General features: G+C 39.1%; 2 protein-coding genes across 14 annotated transcripts; one reads left to right on the forward strand and one right to left on the reverse strand.

Moving 5' to 3' along the window:
- Positions 1-6,074: 6,074 nt before the first annotated feature.
- LOC109197621 (coxsackievirus and adenovirus receptor) lies at positions 6,075-12,076 on the reverse strand. Of its 10 annotated transcripts, none has more exons than XR_003218874.1 (7): positions 11,926-12,076; positions 11,540-11,806; positions 10,150-10,262; positions 9,598-9,985; positions 9,331-9,390; positions 7,678-8,022; positions 6,075-7,446 (listed from the first exon to the last, which is right to left on the reverse strand). XR_003218874.1 is itself a non-coding variant. In XM_019353093.1 (3 exons), the coding sequence occupies exons 1-3, from the start codon at positions 8,635-8,637 to the stop codon at positions 7,337-7,339; spliced, it is 516 nt and encodes a 171-aa protein (XP_019208638.1). In that variant the 5' UTR covers positions 8,638-9,090; the 3' UTR covers positions 6,075-7,336. The 10 variants fall into 10 exon arrangements, 1 of the variants encoding a protein (XP_019208638.1); XR_003218873.1 differs by having other exon boundaries at positions 11,540-11,853; positions 11,926-12,068; XR_003218872.1 differs by having other exon boundaries at positions 11,540-12,069.
- A 340-nt stretch (positions 12,077-12,416) lies between these two features.
- On the forward strand, positions 12,417-17,700 carry LOC109197622 (coxsackievirus and adenovirus receptor). 4 transcript variants are annotated; one of them, XR_002058705.2, is made up of 6 exons: positions 12,631-13,285; positions 13,450-13,566; positions 13,668-13,837; positions 14,044-14,103; positions 16,101-16,445; positions 16,681-17,700. XR_002058705.2 is itself a non-coding variant. In XM_019353110.2 (3 exons), exons 1-3 carry the CDS (start codon positions 14,797-14,799, stop codon positions 16,788-16,790), a joined length of 516 nt encoding a protein of 171 aa, XP_019208655.1. In that variant the 5' UTR covers positions 14,440-14,796; the 3' UTR covers positions 16,791-17,700. The 4 variants fall into 4 exon arrangements, 1 of the variants encoding a protein (XP_019208655.1); XR_002058707.2 differs by lacking the exon at positions 13,668-13,837 and having other exon boundaries at positions 12,417-13,285; positions 13,450-13,615; XR_002058708.2 differs by lacking the exons at positions 13,450-13,566; positions 13,668-13,837 and having other exon boundaries at positions 12,425-13,285.
- The last annotated feature ends 219 nt before the right edge of the window (positions 17,701-17,919 follow it).

A 17,919-nucleotide genomic window follows, 5' to 3' on the forward strand; every position in this document is an offset into this window, starting at 1 on the left:
TTGGTGTGGCAGTGAAACTGAGCTCAGCTTAGTAAAAATGTAATTAATCACAGTTAATTCATAATTTAACAACCTGGGGACACTTTTTTACACCGTGCTGCATTTCTTGTTTACTTGGATTATCTTTGTCTAATGTCTCTGCACTCACGATCCTCTGAGTATATACAAAATATCCACTACATTTAAATATTACAGTAAAGTCATGTGTCCACTGTGCAGCTGTGTTGATATAATGAGTGAATGATTTGATCTTTTCACTGCCTGCTGTGTTTCCTCGACTCCTGAGCAAAGATAAAGAGTCAGTTCAGACCTGCAGTTGGTCCTCGTGGTGTTTTGAACTTGAATTCAGCCTGATTTGTTTTTCATGTCTTCTCCTCCATCATCAGTTATCAGGAGAGCAGACAGTCAAAGTACAAGAATTCAAACAAACACAGAGATTCTACTTACAGAGCAGACACAGCACAGATGTTTCCTTCATCGTCCTTCTCACTCATTTGAGCTTTTTTTCATTTCTCTCACTGACACCAAGTAAAGCCCGCCCTCTTCCTCTGAGCACCAGCTTTCTATTGGTTAAGATACACTGTTGGGGAACTAACTGTTTTCAACAGTTATGCGTACTGTTATGTGCAACACGATTATTCATACTGCCACACATACAAAATTAGCACATGAGTGTACTTTAAAAAAGCCCTCTGAACACATTAATGCCATCCTCACACATGTTTATATGTGGCCACTAGAGGGAGATGTTGGACTTAAATACTAGAACATAGATGGACCAGTGAATCAATACGTTTTCCACTGAGCTGGATTTGTACAACGTCCACATCACTCCAGATCATCAGTTCGTCTGTCAATCTCACACTCCTCTCTCCCCACACTCGTGAACGAGATTTCAACTTCCATCAGAAAACCCACAGTGACCATTCCACCCATTTCATGCAAGAAACTATAGCTTCACATTCTCATTCCTGTCACTCCTTAAACTTCAGCCTCTGCTCTTGTACATCAAAGCTATTTCTCATCCTAGGGGGCACCTAGAAACTAATCAACATCAAGAAATGTTTGTGACCTACAATTTGTCCAAGATTCAGTATCAACAAAGAAGAGTTTAAAGACAGTATTTAAAAAAATATTATTTAATAATTATATTCAATAATTATTTTTATAAATTTTACAACCAAAGTGGTCATCTGATTTACAATGTATAAAAATCATACCAACAAGACACTGTACATCACTGTCACACTGTCACTGTCAAACATTGCTTGTTTTCATTCAAAGGCTTTATGGCTTTTCCTATAATACCTGGTGGGCTGGTCTGTAGTCTGAATGCTTGGGCTCATTTTTTGTCCCAGTCCAGCCCTGCGTGTGTTTAGTTACATTTATGTCTGTCTGACTCGCTCTCTGTCCCGTGGATTTGACCAATGTTAATTCAACAAGATAAGTCATTTGGACTGTTAATCCTGCTTCATTTAAAGGAATTCTGGCCTGGGTGACCTTGCAGGTCAAGTGCAATCCTGCAGTTGCATCCATTATTAGCAGCTCTCCTCTGTGCCTTTTCTAACTAACAGGGTTAAGATTCAGTGGCCTGGAAAATAGGCCTTAAGTGTCTGTTAATTTTTAATTTTAAAGAGACCTGCAAGAACTGTTTGACTGATACTATAATTCACAGGCTTTAATCTTTACCATTTCACAAAGGGTCAATAGAGAATGTCCACAATTTAGAATTTGTTTGCTATTTTATTAAATAAATTTAGCAGGAGCAAAGCTGAAACAAATAATATTAATCACATAATAATCACTGGAATTATTTGTGTCCAATTAATCTACTCTGAGCACTTTAATACTGATCTTGAAAGGAACGAGAGAGGTGAATGGGTACATCCAGACCTGAAGATGCCCTTATCTCTGTTCTATGTCAATAGAGTCCAATAGGAAGGGAGCCAAATCATTGGAAATTATAATTAAGCAGGAAAATGACTCAGCTATAATCCAACACAGCAGAAATAAGCAGAGGAAAAAGCTTAAAAATGTAATTCTAATTTATAAGTACACTATGTTCGGCAGTTAATCTTTTATAATTTCTTGGTGTAATTTTATACATGCTCCCCTTCTCCCTCCTCCCCATCGAACGGTCTCCCCTAGGTTGAGCCACACTGTGACAAAGTAGGTGAGAACACCATTTGCCCAGAGTTCAGGCTTGTTATTCTTAGTTAATATTCTTGTTCTGATTTAGCCACGCCTTATCTTTATTCTGTATCTTGCAAATATTGACTATCCCAGGTTTGTTTATGTTCTGCACTTTTATGAATTACTTATTATAAAATCTTGGTTTAAATCAACTTCATCAAGTTTGTTAATATTTTATTTTATATTATTATTTAAACTGTTAGTTTGTCCAGTTTAAGAAGGTAAGAAGTCAGCTTACTTACCTCTCTACCAGGAGCAAAACAGGAAGTGCTGCCTCACTTCCTGTATTTATAGCTTCCCATTTAGTTCTGATGTCACAGGAAGGACCAGGTGAAAAATTGTAATTTAATGAAAGTAAATTTTAGGGTTTTGTTTCCCTGAGAATTATAAGTATTATTGTCAAATGTAACGGCTACACTTCAGAGGTGTCTGTGTTTTCTTGCTAGAGAAAAGTAGCAGCATAAGTGTATGACTATGAATGTAATGTTTAGTCTTATCCATTGAATGGAAAATTCCATAGTGTCTGGATAGTTTGAGTAATTAAGTTTTTGTGAATATTCTTTTGGTCACCATGACTGTAAATAAATCACCTGCTACACTGGACAGCATCTGTCTCTTGCCCTTCTTCAGCAACTTTGGCCAAGCTATCACTCTGCTGTTTTCCTTCAGTGTAACCTTTCACATACTTCATTTGGAGCAAAGTCCAGCCATTATAATAATTTCAGCACAGTGTTTACATTTTCTTCTTTCCTATGTTGTACTTTGTATTTATCATTAGCTCAATCACATCACTTCAACATCACTTCTTGTTAGCTCAGTCTCATATGAATATCAGGAGTCTTTATGATTCCATCATCATCTTTCTTTAACTTGATTATACAGGAATCCTTTTCCTCTTCATCACTGGTTGTCAATCAGAATTTAAAGTTAAAAAAAACACACTACATAGACCTCTTTAAACCACCATTTAATTTCACATACTGCTTCCTGTAACTTACTTAACTCAGGATCTAATTTAAAACTACCCTCTGACACCATAGCTTTCCAGTTTTCTTATTAATATATCGTGACCTATAGTATCAAATGCCTTTGTCAAGTCTATGAATAACCCAGCAACATATTGCTTTTTGTCACTGGAATTTGTGATGTATTCTATTGAATCTAATAGTGCCAATGATGTTGTCTGCTTCATCTGAATCCATACTGACTCTCGGTGAGTAGTTTATGCTTATATATAATTTTTTCTTGTCGGCTGTGAAACAGTTTTTCAATCATTTTTGTGAACTGAGGTAGTAAAGAGACAGGCCTGTAGTTTGTGAAATGTTTGTTACCAGATTGGTATAGATGTATAACTTCTGCTATTTTCATTCTGTCTGGAAATCGACCAGTTTTAAATGATAAATTACAGATGTGTGTAAATGGTTTTATAATAGCCTCAATGACTTTTTTAACTACTATCATATCAATATCAGATGATGCAACAGTAATGACTGTGGGGTTGAAATTATAGCACTAATGCTGGAAAGGCCATATTAAAATAAATGTTATAAACATTATTCAAAGTAAGCCACCAGGCCCAGGATCCTCCAACAGCCACCAACAACTTTTGGTGAGTTGCCATTAACACAATGACACAACCAATTAATTTAACAAGTGTGAATTAAACACTGCTGACACAGAGGATTTGTGTGTCACACAAGAAATGATCAAACTGAAAACATGGATTGACAGAAAAGTTATCGCTAAATTTGAATAAAACTACATTTATGTTATTTGGACATTAGAAAAAAGATGCTGGAGCAAAATTCTTGATAAATATTGTTGAGGTGAAGCAAGTTTCTCAGATGAAATCTGCTGGAAACCTCACACAAAGTATCTACAAGCTGAACTGTCAAGAACCATCTCTGTACTTGAAGGTTCACTGAGAGTCTGAGCAGCAGCAGGAGACTCAGAGTTCATTTCAAAGAGGCAGGAATTTAATGCCATGGTCCTGAGAACTGATTCAAACAAGCATCAGAAAGTCTGAATGAACTGGAAACACTTATACAAAATATTAAGAATTAGATTATATAGAATAACACATTTGAAAGAGTGCAAATTCAAGATGGCGCCGGTGTGTGTGGCTGCTTGTCTGTCACTCCCAAGTTTCTCTTTATATTATTTCTGACCTGCGTCATTCACGAAGCAAAGTCTCTGCTGAGGCATGATCACCAGACACTACTGGACTTCTAACCTTTGGTCCAAAATATTGTGTCGTTGGAGCTGGTGGGCAGCAACACTTGCCCCCAGTTGTATCGAAAATCCTGGGTTACCTATACCGGGTTCCCACACTACCTTTCCAGTGGAAGCGTCATCGTTGCCGGGGTAGACGAAACTGGTGAAACTGAAGGTTTCCCTAAGGAATTGTTCAGCTTTCTTCCGAGCAGCGTATGGATTGTTCCCAAGATTGTTTGTCTCTCTGCGTTTTCTGGATCCTGTTGATGCCTGCTTGGTGCCCGTGGTCGGATTTTTTGCTAAGCCGAGATCGCTGCGTCAGGTTTCTCGACTGCTGAAGTCTGTGCTTCATAAAGATAAAAAGCAGCATCCAAAAAACAACATTTTCCTCTGCCATCAGTGAGAGAGGCAGATGTGAGCTGAAACACAGGGATCAAACCAGGGACACTGCTGTTTATTTTTTATTTATTATTTTTTAAGTACAGTTTCAATACTCTTTTTAAACTGGCATCCAGAACAACCCCTCAATGAAATGTCCTAAAAATTAATCACATCCAAGAAGAATGTTCCCTGTGTGTCAAGAAAGAAAAAATCTCCTGATGCTTAGACCACTCCAGATGAATCCCAGAAAGACAAAGATCTCATCTCTGCCCTGTCACTCTATTGGGCTCGATGCACCACAGCCCAGCTGTCCTCCACAATGAGTCTCTGTGGATCCCAGCTACTCCTGTACAGGAAATCTGAACCAGCTTTCTGTATAAATTGTCAGTCTTTGCTTCTAAAATGTTTACTTTAGTAGAAATGGGTAGAAACGTCTGTAATGGCAGCTCTCCTCAAATGATTTGAGTACTTGGTGAATCATGAGGTATTTAGTTTAGAGGCATGGACAACAGGTCCTTGCCTACACCTGCCTGACCCTCTGGTGATGTATTTAAATAACCAGCACATGTCCATAATACAGCACAGCAGAGAGAGCAGAGAAAAACAAAACAAACAAATAGAAAGTTAAAAATCCCCCAGTTCTCCTCATTTTACAATCCAAGTGCAAATGTTTAGTATAATCCTTCCCTCAAGATGATCCATGTGCTCAGCAAGGTTTTTAGAAATGAGTTGTTTATTACCGAAGCATGACTTTATACAAAAATACAGATCAGCTGTAAAAAACAACAACAACAACCCCCCACAATCTAGCAAAAGAAAATATAAAAAGTTGTCACAGCCTTTAAGTTTCAAAACAAAAATACTCCAATAAACGGCCGTGGGTGGCAACAGGTGGTTTGTTTCACAACACAATTCTGACTTGATTCTTTAAAAAATAAACATCAAATATACCAAAAAAAATCAACCAAATCATTTCTTATAACTTAGACGTGAACAAAATTTCGTTTAATCTAATTCCACAAGTTCAAAAAGTAATTTAAAATAAACCCCAATCATTTTACAACCCTCCCATCGCCCCTGCTGACATTTCCACCACAGTGTGCTCTTAATATCTTAATTAATGGGAGGATCCAAAACTAATCACAACTCACAAGGATACAACAGAAATGGCCACAAACTCACACACTGGACATTACCTCACAGATCTGCTTAATGGCTGATATTGTAGCTATGCTCAGGTAAGACCTGAACACTATGTTGTGTATGAAATGACAGACAAAGGTTTGTTTATCATTCAGAGATTATGTTTATTATGTGCATATGAACAGGATACATTAACAGCAAAATAACAGCAGGTTTTAGTAGCACAGAAGCTGAAATATGAATGTTTGATCATTTCAAAGTACAAATCAACTTGTAGCTCTTCTCATTAACATTTAACATGCTTGTTCCATAAATTAGGCACAAAGATGTTAACACAGAAAAACTGTGTACAGTGTTGTGCTCTGTAACACACCTCATACACAAACATCATTTATCTCCTACCTCTGAGAGGAGGTGATACTGAGCTTCCACAGATCACAGGTTGTAATAATGTCAAGTTAAGTATATAAATGTTCACACTGTTACATTCAAGATCAAATCTGCACACATTTAAACAGGAGGTCAGGAAATGTTTACAGCTACAGGAAGAAAACAAAAACATTCAAGAGTAACACGTTTAAACTTTATCGATAAACAAATTGATATAAAAATTAAATAATAAATAATCGTGACGTGTTTAAACTGAAGAGTCTCCTTCATGGAGGAACAAGTTAAGGCTTCATAGATCAGAGGAGGAAACATGTGACTCTGCAGCTCCATGTAACACATTTCTCTTTGGTTTCATAATAATATCAGATTATTCAGTCACTCAGTTCTAGCTGATAAATGGACCCTGAGCTCTCTGTGTTGTGTTTGTGTTGTCAGTCAGTGTCTGTAATTATTGTGTAACATCTAAACATGAGGATCAGTCTGTGAGTCTGACCTTACAAACAGCTGAACCTGAAGATGGAACAAACTCACTGATTCTGATATTGTGACAGAGACAACGCTGAACTCATCACTGTGAACAAACTGAGACTGACAGAGAAGATGTTTGTAAAATGAAACTAAATGGGGTTTTTTTTTGTTGAATATCACTGATGTTATTCTTAGATTTGCAACTTTTGTTTGTTTGAATGATGAAGTCCTGAATGTTCCACATAGAAATAAGGCAAAAGTGTAAATAACACTGTTTAAGAACATAAACTCTCCCACTGAGATGAGCGACTAACCTGGAAACTAAAACAAACTAATAACTAATACTGATGCACACAAACAAACAAAAACAGTAAATTCAAATTACCGACAGCTGACTGATGTCTGTCCTCAGATCATCTTCTGAATGTTTAATAACACTAAATGAAGTCTGGCTCATCAGGAGACTCAGACTCCAGGAGTTCAGCTGTAAAGAACTCACATTTCAAACAGGCTGCAGTTCAACAGGAGGCTGGTATGAATCCTGACTCTACGGTTGTTTATGTTTTCTGTAGATCAAAAATCCAGCAACAGCAGCAACAAGAAGCACAGCAGAAACTGACAGACCAACAATCAGTCCAACAGCTCCTCCTGTCTGACCTGCAGGTGAGAAACAGGTGTGAGGTGTCAGGTAGGTGATGAGTGAAGAACAGAACAGAATCCATTTCCTCTTCAAACTGCTGTCAGACATTATCTACTGCACTCTGATCACATCACTCAGACCAGCTGCTTTCTACAAAGTCTCATCAACAACATCTTTAGAAACAAACATCAACAACCAGGAAGCAGCTTCACCTCTGATCACACACACACTCAACTCTACTCACTCACCTGGAGGATCAACATGAAGGTGGATGCTGCTGATGAGCTTCAAACTGGGTCTCTCTTGGTTTGGTTCTTTTTGGGCAACACGACACTCGTATGTTCCAGTGTCATTAATCGTCACATCCTTCAGAATCAAAGACACGTCTCCATCCTTCATCTGTCTGTCCTGCAGATCCACCCGGTTCTTAAAAGATGGATGCTGGTCGTCTGGAAAAAAACGCTCATCCCGGTAAAAAAGGACATATTTTGTTCCCAGGTCAGCTCGGCTCCAGTTTACTGCTATAATGTTGTTTGAAGCTCGACATGTCAGAGTGACGTTCTGTCCAGACTCAGCTGTGATGATTTCCTGGTCTGAAAGAGGAAACAACACAGAGCAGAGAGGTTAAAGGTCAAAGTACAACTGTTTACTTCGACAGCAGCTACACATATACAATTATTATCTATTATCATTATTATTATCCATTTTCTATAGATTTATACTCCAGTGTTTGGTGCCCCTGAAGTCCTCAGAGAGGTTCGAACATCAGCACAAGATGATTTTGAAAAGAATCTAGAGACCTATAGTTTGTTTTTACATAATGATTTGAGATCCTGCAGCTTCCACAGAACAACAACATGTGCTGATAATAAGTGAACATAATGTGTGAGAGAAAGCAGCCTCTCATTATAAGACACTGTGAGTCTCTGCATGCTGCCTTTATGGAGCTACAGCTGTTTGTATACACTGAACAAAAAGCTTTGTAGCTGCATACTGACTCCTGACACTACAACACATCACACTGACACACACAGCCTCCTGTTTCCTTCTCACACACAAAGAAACAGTCAGTATGAAAACTGGTCTCAGGGAAATATTTTCAATATGCAGCCAATACTTCCTGTTTTATGTCAAAGTTAAATCTCACCTGCAGAGACGAACACGACAAACATCAAAGTGGAGCAGAGTGACGTAATTACAGCAAACATGTCCGTGATCTCGATCTGACTCTTAGCTTTTTCTAAATGTCTCAGTCTGTCATGAGATTAAAATTTAGGCTTAAAAAAGCAGTTGGATCAGTAACGTTTGCTTTCAGGAAGTTGTGTCATTGTGACGGTTGGTACGCTGCACTGCAGGGTCGAGCAGAAACAAGTGTGTCACAACAGAAGAGGTGAAGTCGAAAGAAAGTTTTATTGCTTCAGTTCTTGAACCATCCTGGCAGGAAAGATCTGAACCTGTTTCATGTGTCAGTCGTCATGTATGAACAGTTTGTGTCTTTGAAGCAGACGTTTGTTTTGTCTCTGCACCGAGTTTGTTTCCCACAGCAAGTTTCAAGCTCACATCCTGCTCCACCTCTTCCTGCTACGATTTAGCTTCAGCTCCGAGGTCGGAGGTCTGTGTCTGCCGAGCAGCTTATCAAACAACACCACGACATAACTCTGACTAACCTGAGAACCAGCAGCAGCTTGCACCAGTTTACAAAACCAGTAGCCTGTGTAAATCACCAGTTCATCCAGTGCTGTCCAATTTAAAGAACAAAGAGTCATCAGTTTTAGAATTTGAGGTTTTCTGCTAAATTTCCTCCTTTTCTATGGAGGTGAATTGTAAACTGAAACCTTCAAACACATTTTTTTAGCTTAAAAGAGTGAAAGTGAGTTTTAGAAACAGAAAGAAAAACTTACTGTTGTTCTGAAGGACATCTGGGACCCTCAAAGGCCTCTGTGGTCATCAGGGTGGAAAATCTGAAAGAAAATAAAACACACATTAGATTTCTGTGTCTCTGTCACAGCTGCATCACAGACACGGACGTCCACACAGACCCACCCAGCCTCGTGTCTCCTTCACACACACAGACAAACTGAATCAATATGAAAATAATTCTTTGAGAAATATTATTAATAATTTAACCAGAGTGACACTCAGTTTGTTTTCTAACAGTTAAATCTCACCTGCAGAGACAAACATGAAGACTCCATCAAACATCAGCAAAGTGGAGCAGAGTGACGCAGTTACAGCAGACATGTCCGTGTTCTCTGTTTCTGCTGATCTGACTCTTAGTTTGTCCTAAATCTCTGAGTCTGTTGGTATTTTCACTCAGTAACTGAACCTGAGTTTAAATCTGACGACACAAGATTAAATTTAAGGTTTAAATAAAGCTGAAAGTCACTGACTGTTAGAACCGATCTGTCGTTCAGCCGCTCGGTCAAACTCCACACTTACAGGATGCAACGTCTCGTACGGACGTGACGTTGGAGTGACGTTTGATGCGTTGGACCAATAAAGTTTGAATTATCGAGCAATGATTTCATGGTTCAGGATTTACAGGGTTAACGTCCACTAGAAAGGAAATGACATTTTAAATGAAGTCTCACTCAGTTTTGAAACAGTTTTTCTGTTCAAATATTTTTGTGGGTGGATGTTAACCAACCTGTAACCATGACAACTGAAACTTTTTCCCTAAAAGACTGAAAATGATGTTAGAAAAAGACACAAACACTTACTGTTGTTCTCAAGAAATCTGTTAAATCCTCAAACACTCTTCTGATCATCAGGATGGAACAAAAATCCATATAAAGATAAAAAGTGTGAGGTTGGTATAATCCATCTGCTTTCTCTGTAGGTCAGAAGGAACCTACTGAAGGTTTATTCAACACAAGCAATTAGAAGAAATAGTAAATTAAAATACTCTGTGGGTGAACTCATCTCTGTACCAAACAGCTGAACTAACCTGTCTATCGTTTTGCTTTGACTTCCTGTTTTACAGACATCTGCTTAGCAAAACCATCCAACCCACAGTTGACCACAATTGCAAAGTGACAGACGAATTAAAGTAACAGGAAATGAACCTGTAGAGAAAACCTTCCACTCTGTCTGTCAGTTAATTCAGATAAACTTGTTCTAATAAATAAAGTCAAAGGTCATGACCTCCTGCACAGCTGTTCTGGAGAACTTTGTCCACCTTTGATTGTCTTTAAGTTGTGTTGGAGCCACAGAGAGCAAATCTTTGTTCTTTATGGAGAACCAGTGAGGCTGTTTGGACTTTCCTATGAAACATCAGTGCAGGAGTCTCTCAGTACATCTGTTTACAGTGAGGGACGAAGAAGCAGCAGAAACACACACAGAGAAAACATGTAGAGACAGGCAGCAGCAAATAGTCTGTAGAGAGAGAGAGCATGCAGCGCTGCAGCACTTCCTGGAAATCACATGATTGTAATCACCTAAACAGCTAAAAGAGGTCATTTTAAACACTTAATGTTGTTCTGAAGGGTCTCTGAGACCCTCAAACACTCTTCTGATCATCAGGATGGAAAAACAGTTTTGGAAGTTTTATTCCACACAAAGAAAATGTTTTTGAAAACTTAAAATAGTTTAGAAAGCAACAAGTTCAAATCTGTGGGTAAACTGCACTGTGCTCCAAGTAACAACAGACCAACCTCCTGTTATCTCCCTTTGACGTTATGTCTATACAGACACGTCTTATATCTGCAGTGCCATCACATTAGCAGCCACATCTGTTTCCACCTGCTGTAAGCTCACATATCTGAGTAACAAATCCTGCATTTGATAAGTGTAGCTGACGCTCAAATTAAATCAGCACATTTTGTCAAACACAGACAATTTAACACGAAAAAAAGTCATTTGTATGCCAAAAAGTAAGTTTTTCTACTTCATTTCAATTTCTAATAGCATTATCTGCTTTGCAGTTAAACCCATCAAACTTAAATTACGTTATTTGTATGTCTATGGGGATATATTCTGTGTAGGTCTTTAGTGCTAATGTTTTAGCCGTTGGCTGTAATGTTAGCTAGTTCATGGCTATAGGAGTCTGGGTCAGTTGTAACAGCAACAGTCTGGGTTAGTTGTAACAATAATGCAGATGTTACAACTTACCACACTATTACTTTAACTTATATTAAACAAGTTGGGGCAACGACATCAGCAGAGAGAGGTTCACTGGTCGCCTTTGTATATGCGGTTAATGCCATTGGCAACACAATTCCTTTTAAAGCAGAGTCCATGCCAGCCTCGTCTTCGGCAGACAAGGAAGAGCCTCCATCTTCTTGTCCTTCCACTGGCCCATCAGATCCCAGCCCAGCTTGCGTTCAGCACCCGAATCCATCATGCGACCACTGCCACAGCTCCCCTTGCGTCGGTGTCCTGTAAAAAAACAAATAGGGGCCAGAACAATGGTCCCAGAAGCGGCCCTGGATCATGGCCATGGCGACCCTCTCCCAACCCAGCTGCACCCAGTAAACAACAGTAGAGACCCTACTCACAAATGCAGGCAGAGGTAAACCTCTGCCCTGCTGCCAATCACACGCATTGTCTCCTACTGTTGCCGTTCCATGAGGTCAGGACTGGGTCGCCATATCACGCTGGCCATCTAGCATTCACCTTCCAGTCTGGGGCCTCTCTCCTGCAGTGCTCAGCTAGCCTGCTTTTGAAAGGTCTTTACACAGCTGATAGGCCACCTCTGGACACACCCATGCCTCAGCAGGTGGTCCCTATCAGCTAATTTGTCCCATGTGTAGCCAGTCCACAGTGGATTAAAACTATGCCACATAAAACATTAAAAACCATGCAATAGAAACAGAATAAAACCATGTAAATAAAACGATACTCATAAATAAACACTAAAAATCAGAATAAAAACAAGATAAATACAAATTTCCACTGTGTGACATAAACATAACGTCAAAGGGAGATAACAGGAAGTTGGTCTGGAGCACAGTGCAGTTTACTCACAGATTTGAACTTGTTGCTTTCTAAAGAACTATTTTAATTTTTCAAAAACCTTTTCTTTGTGTGGAATAAAACTTCCAAAACTGTTTTTCCATCCTGATGATCAGAAGAGTGTTTGAGGGTCTCAGAGACCCTTCAGAACAACATTAAGTGTTTAAAATGACCTCTTTTAGCTGTTTAGGTGATTACAATCATGTGATTTCCAGGAAGTGCTGCAGCGCTGCATGCTCTCTCTCTGCAGACTATTTGCTGCTGTCTGTCTCTACATGTTTTCTCTGTGTGTGTTTCTGCTGCTTCTTTGTCCCTCACTGTAAACAGATGTACTGAGAGACTCCTGCACTGATGTTTCATAGGAAAGTCCAAACAGCCTCACTGGTTCTCCATAAAGAACAAAGATTTGCTCTCTGTGGCTCCAACACAACTTAAAGACAATCAAAGGTGGACAAAGTTCTCCAGAACAGCTGTGCAGGAGGTCATGACCTTTGACTTTATTTATTAGAACAAGTTTATCTGAATTAACTGACAGACAGAGTGGAAGGTTTTCTCTACAGGTTCATTTCCTGTTACTTTAATTCGTCTGTCACTTTGCAATTGTGGTCGACTGTCGGTTGGATGGTTTTGCAAAGAGATGTCTGTAAAACAGGAAGTCAAAGCAAAACGATAGACAGGTTAGTTAAGCTGGTTGTACACAGTCGAGTTCACCCACAGAGTATTTTAATTTACTATTTCTTCTAATTGCTTGTGTTGAATAAACCTTCAGTAGGTTCCTTCTGACCTACAGAGAAAGCAGATGGATTATACCAACCTCACACTTTTTATCTTTATATGGATTTTTGTTCCATCCTGATGATCAGAAGAGTGTTTGAGGATTTAACAGATTTCTTGAGAACAACAGTAAGTGTTTGTGTCGTTTTCTAACATCATTTTCAGTCTTTTAGGTAAAAAGTTTCAGTTGCCATGGTTACAGGTTGGTTAACATCCACCCACAAAAATGTTTGAACAGAAAAACTGTTTCAAAACTGAGTGAGACTTCATTTAAAATGTCATTTCCTTTCTAGTGGACGTTAACCCTGTAAATCCTGAACCATGAAATCATTGCTCGATAATTCAAACTTTATTGGTCCAACGCATCAAACGTCACTCCAACGTCACGTCCGTACGAGACGTTGCATCCTGTAAGTGTGGAGTTTGACCGAGCGGCTGAACGACAGATCTGTTCTAACAGTCAGTGACTTTCAGCTTTGTTTAAACCTTAAATTTAATCTTGTGTCGTCAGATTTAAACTCAGGTTCAGTTACTGAGTGAAAATACCAACAGACTCAGACATTTAGGACAAACTAAGAGTCAGATCAGCAGAAACAGAGAACACGGACATGTCTGCTGTAACTGCGTCACTCTGCTCCACTTTGCTGATGTTTGATGGAGTCTTCATGTTTGTCTCTGCAGGTGAGATTTAACTGTTAGAAAACAAACTGAGTGTCACTCTGGTTAAATTATTAATAATATTTCTCAAAGAATTATTTTCATATTGATTCAGTTTGTCTGTGTGTGTGAAGGAGACACGAGGCTGGGTGGGGTCTGTGTGGACGTCCGTGTCTGTGATGCAGCTGTGACAGACACACAGAAATCTAATGTGTTTTATTTTCTTTCAGATTTTCCACCCTGATGACCACAGAGGCCTTTGAGGGTCCCAGACGTCCTTCAGAACAACAGTAAGTTTTTCTTTCTGTTTCTAAAACTCACTTTTAGTCTTTTAAGCTAAAAAAATCTGTTTGAAGGTTTCAGTTTACAATTCACCTCCATAGAAAAGGAGGAAACTTAGCAGAAAACCTCAAATTCTAAAACTGGTGAGTCTTTGTTCTTTAAATTGGACAGCACTGGATGAACTGGTGATTTACACAGGCTACTGGTTTTGTAAACTGGTGCAGGCTGCTGCTGGTTCTCAGGTTGGTCAGAGTTATGTCGCGGTGTTGTTTGATAAGCTGCTCGGCAGACACAGACCTCCGACCTCGGAGCTGAAGCTAAATCGTAGCAGGAAGAGGTGGAGCAGGATGTGAGCTTGAAAGTTGCTGTGGGAAACAAACTCGGTGCAGAGACAAAACAAACGTCTGCTTCAAAGACACAAACTGTTCATACATGACGACTGACACATGAAACAGGTTCAGATCTTTCCTGCCAGGATGGTTCAAGAACTGAAGCAATAAAACTTTCTTTCGACTTCACCTCTTCTGTTGTGACGCACTTGTTTCTGCTCGACCCCGCAGTGCAGCGTACCAAACGTCACAATGACACAACTTCCTGAAAACAAACGTTACTGATCCAACTGCTTTTTTAAGCCTAAATTTTAATCTCATGACAGACTGAGACATTTAGAAAAAGCTAAGAGTCAGATCGAGAACACTGAAATGTTTGCTGTAATTACGTCACTCTGCTCCACTTTGATGTTTGCCGTGTTCGTCTCTGCAGGTGAGATTTAACTTTGACATAAAACAGGAAGTATTGGCTGCATATTAAAAATATTTCCCTGAGACCAGTTTTCATACTGACTGTTTCTTTGTGTGTGAGAAGGAAACAGGAGGCTGTGTGTGTCAGTGTGATGTGTTGTAGTGTCAGGAGTCAGTATACAGCTACAAAGCTTTTTGTTCAGTGGATACAAACAGCTGTAGCTCCATAAAGGCAGCATGCAGAGACTCACAGTGTCTTATAATGAGAGGCTGCTTTCTCTCACACATTATGTTCACTTATTATCAGCACATGTTGTTGTTTGTGGAAGCTGCAGGATCTCAAATAAGGCTGTTCGATATAACGATATATATCGGATGACGATATAAAAACGTCTATCGTTTCATTTTACGCTATCGTTTGTTTCGTGGTGTCGCAAAATAAACGTTTACGGTAATATTTTTTCATTATTTTGATGGTCACTGTAGTGGCTATATTAATTTCCTAAAGTTCTCTCTTTCTCTTATATTTAATATAACCACACTACAGACGGACAAGCGCTTGTTTTTATGCATTGTCGTTAGCAACAACGACGGTAAAACCACCGCATGTCTGCTTGTTTATTTTCCACATAAACCTTTCACAATAAAGCTCAAGATCCTGTTGAGACTTTTCAAAATAAACTGAATCACGTGAAAGATGCAGAGTATTTACGGATGAGAAGCAAAAAAGAGCCGTCAGGTGCTAAAAAATAAACCTTAGACTCAAACGTTAGAACAGGCTTTTCCCCGCAGCACGCTGTGTAATAAATACTCACAAAGAAAACAGCGGCCATTACAACCTATGTCTAAAACACTGGACTCCAGGTACGCAACGCCCAGCTGGAAACACTTCACGCAAGTCGAGCTGCCCGAGATTCACAGAATTTACAGAAAATGTTACATTTTTGTGATTTATATCGTTATCGGACGATAGATGTCTTAATATCGGGATATGAGATTTTGGTCATATCGCACAGCCCTAATCTCAAATCATTATGTAAAAACAAGAAACTATAGGTCTCTAGATTCTTTTCAAAATCATCTTGTGCTGATGTTCGAACCTCTCTGAGGACTTCAGGGGCACCAAACACTGGAGTATAAATCTATAGAAAATAGATAATAATAATAATAATAATAATAATAATTGTATATGTGTAGCTGCTGTCAAAGTAAACAGTTGTACTTTGACCTTTAACCTCTCTGCTCTGTGTTGTTTCCTCTTTCAGACCAGAAAATCATCACAGCTGAATCTGGACAGAATGTCACTCTGACATGTCGAGCTTCAAACAACATTATAGCAGTAAACTGGAGCAGAGCTGACCTGGGAACAAAATATGTCCTTTTTTACCGGGATGAGCAGTTTGTTCCAGACATGCAGCATCCATCTTTTAAGAACCGGGTGGATCTGCAGGACAGACAGATGAAGGATGGAGACGTGTCTTTGATTCTGAAGGATGTGACGATTAATGATACTGGAACATACGAGTGTCGTGTTGCCCAAAAAGAACCAAACCAAGAGAGACCCAGTTTGAAGCTCATCAGCATCATCTACCTTCATGTTGTTCCTCCAGGTGAGTGAGTAGAGTTGAGTGTGTGTGTGATCAGAGGTGAAGCTGCTTCCTGGTTGTTGTTTGTTTCTAAAGATGTTGTTGATGAGACTTTGTAGAAAGCAGCTGGTCTGAGTGATGTGATCAGAGTGCAGTAGATAATGTCTGACAGCAGTTTGAAGAGGAAATGGATTCTGTTCTGTTCTTCACTCATCACCTACCTGACAGCTGACACCTCACACCTGTTTCTCACCTGCAGGTCAGACAGGAGGATCTGCTGGACTGATTGTTGGTCTGTCAGTTTCTGCTGTGCTTCTTGTTGCTGCTGTTGCTGGATTTTTGATCTGCAGAAAACATAAACAACCGTAGAGTCAGGATTCATACCAGCCTCCTGCTGAACTGCAGCCTGTTTGAAATGTGAGTTCTTTACAGCTGAACTCCTGGAGTCTGAGTCTCCTGCTGAGCCAGACTTCATTTAGTGTTATTGAACATTCAGAAGATGATCTGAGGACAGACATCAGTCAGCTGTCGGTGATTTGAATTTACTGTTTTTGTTTGTTTGTGTGCATCAGTATTAGTTATTAGTTTGTTTTAGTTTCCAGGTTAGTCGCTCATCTCAGTGGAAGAGTTTATGTTCTTAAACAGTGTTATTTACACTTTTGCCTTATTTCTATGTGGAACATTCAGGACTTCATCATTCAAACAAACACAAGTTGCAAATCTAAGAATAACATCAGTGATATTCAACAAAAAAAAAAAAACCCATTTAGTTTCATTTTACAAACATCTTCTCTGTCAGTCTCAGTTTGTTCACAGTGATGAGTTCAGTGTTGTCTCTGTCACAATATCAGAATCAGTGAGTTTGTTCCATCTTCAGGTTCAGCTGTTTGTAAGGTCAGACTCACAGACTGATCCTCATGTTTAGATGTTACACAATAATTACAGACACTGACTGACAACACAAACACAACACAAAGTGCTCAGGGTCCATTTATCAGCTAGAACTGAGTGACTGAATAATCTGATATTATTATGAAACCAAAGAGAAATGTGTTACATGGAGCTGCAGAGTCACATGTTTCCTCCTCTGATCTATGAAGCCTTAACTTGTTCCTCCATGAAGGAGACTCTTCAGTTTAAACACGTCAAGATTATTTATTATTTAATTTTTATATCGGTTTGTTTATCGATAAAGTTTAAACGTGTTACTCTTGAATGTTTTTCTTTTCTTCCTGTAGCTGTAAACATTTCCTGACCTCCTGTTTAAATGTGTGCAGATTTGATCTTGAATGTAACAATGTGAACATTTATACATTTAGCCTGACATTATTACAACCTGTGATCTGTGGAAGCTCAGTATCGCCTCCTCTCAGAGGTAGGAGATAAATGATGTTTGTGTATGAGGTGTGTTACTGAGCACAACACTACACAGTTTTTCTGTGTTAACATCTTTGTGCCTAATTTATGGAACAAGCATGTTAAATGTTAATAAGAAGAG

This window comes from Oreochromis niloticus, linkage group LG3 (genome assembly GCF_001858045.2).
Source record: "Oreochromis niloticus isolate F11D_XX linkage group LG3, O_niloticus_UMD_NMBU, whole genome shotgun sequence".
NCBI classification, from domain to species: Eukaryota; Metazoa; Chordata; class Actinopteri; order Cichliformes; family Cichlidae; genus Oreochromis; species Oreochromis niloticus.

Coding starts and splice junctions, on each gene's coding strand:
- LOC109197621 (XM_019353093.1), bottom strand. CDS start 8,637: ATGTTTGCTGTAATTACGTCACTCTGCTCCACTTTGATGTTTGTCGTG. Junction 8,023..8,576: donor TGTCGTGTTCGTCTCTGCAG/GTGAGATTTAAC, acceptor TTCCTCTTTCAG/ACCAGGAAATCATCACAGCT. Junction 7,447..7,677: donor CCTTCATGTTGATCCTCCAG/GTGAGTGAGTAG, acceptor TCTCACCTGCAG/GTCAGACAGGAGGAGCTGTT.
- LOC109197622 (XM_019353110.2), top strand. CDS start 14,797: ATGTTTGCTGTAATTACGTCACTCTGCTCCACTTTGATGTTTGCCGTG. Junction 14,858..16,100: donor TGCCGTGTTCGTCTCTGCAG/GTGAGATTTAAC, acceptor TTCCTCTTTCAG/ACCAGAAAATCATCACAGCT. Junction 16,446..16,680: donor CCTTCATGTTGTTCCTCCAG/GTGAGTGAGTAG, acceptor TCTCACCTGCAG/GTCAGACAGGAGGATCTGCT.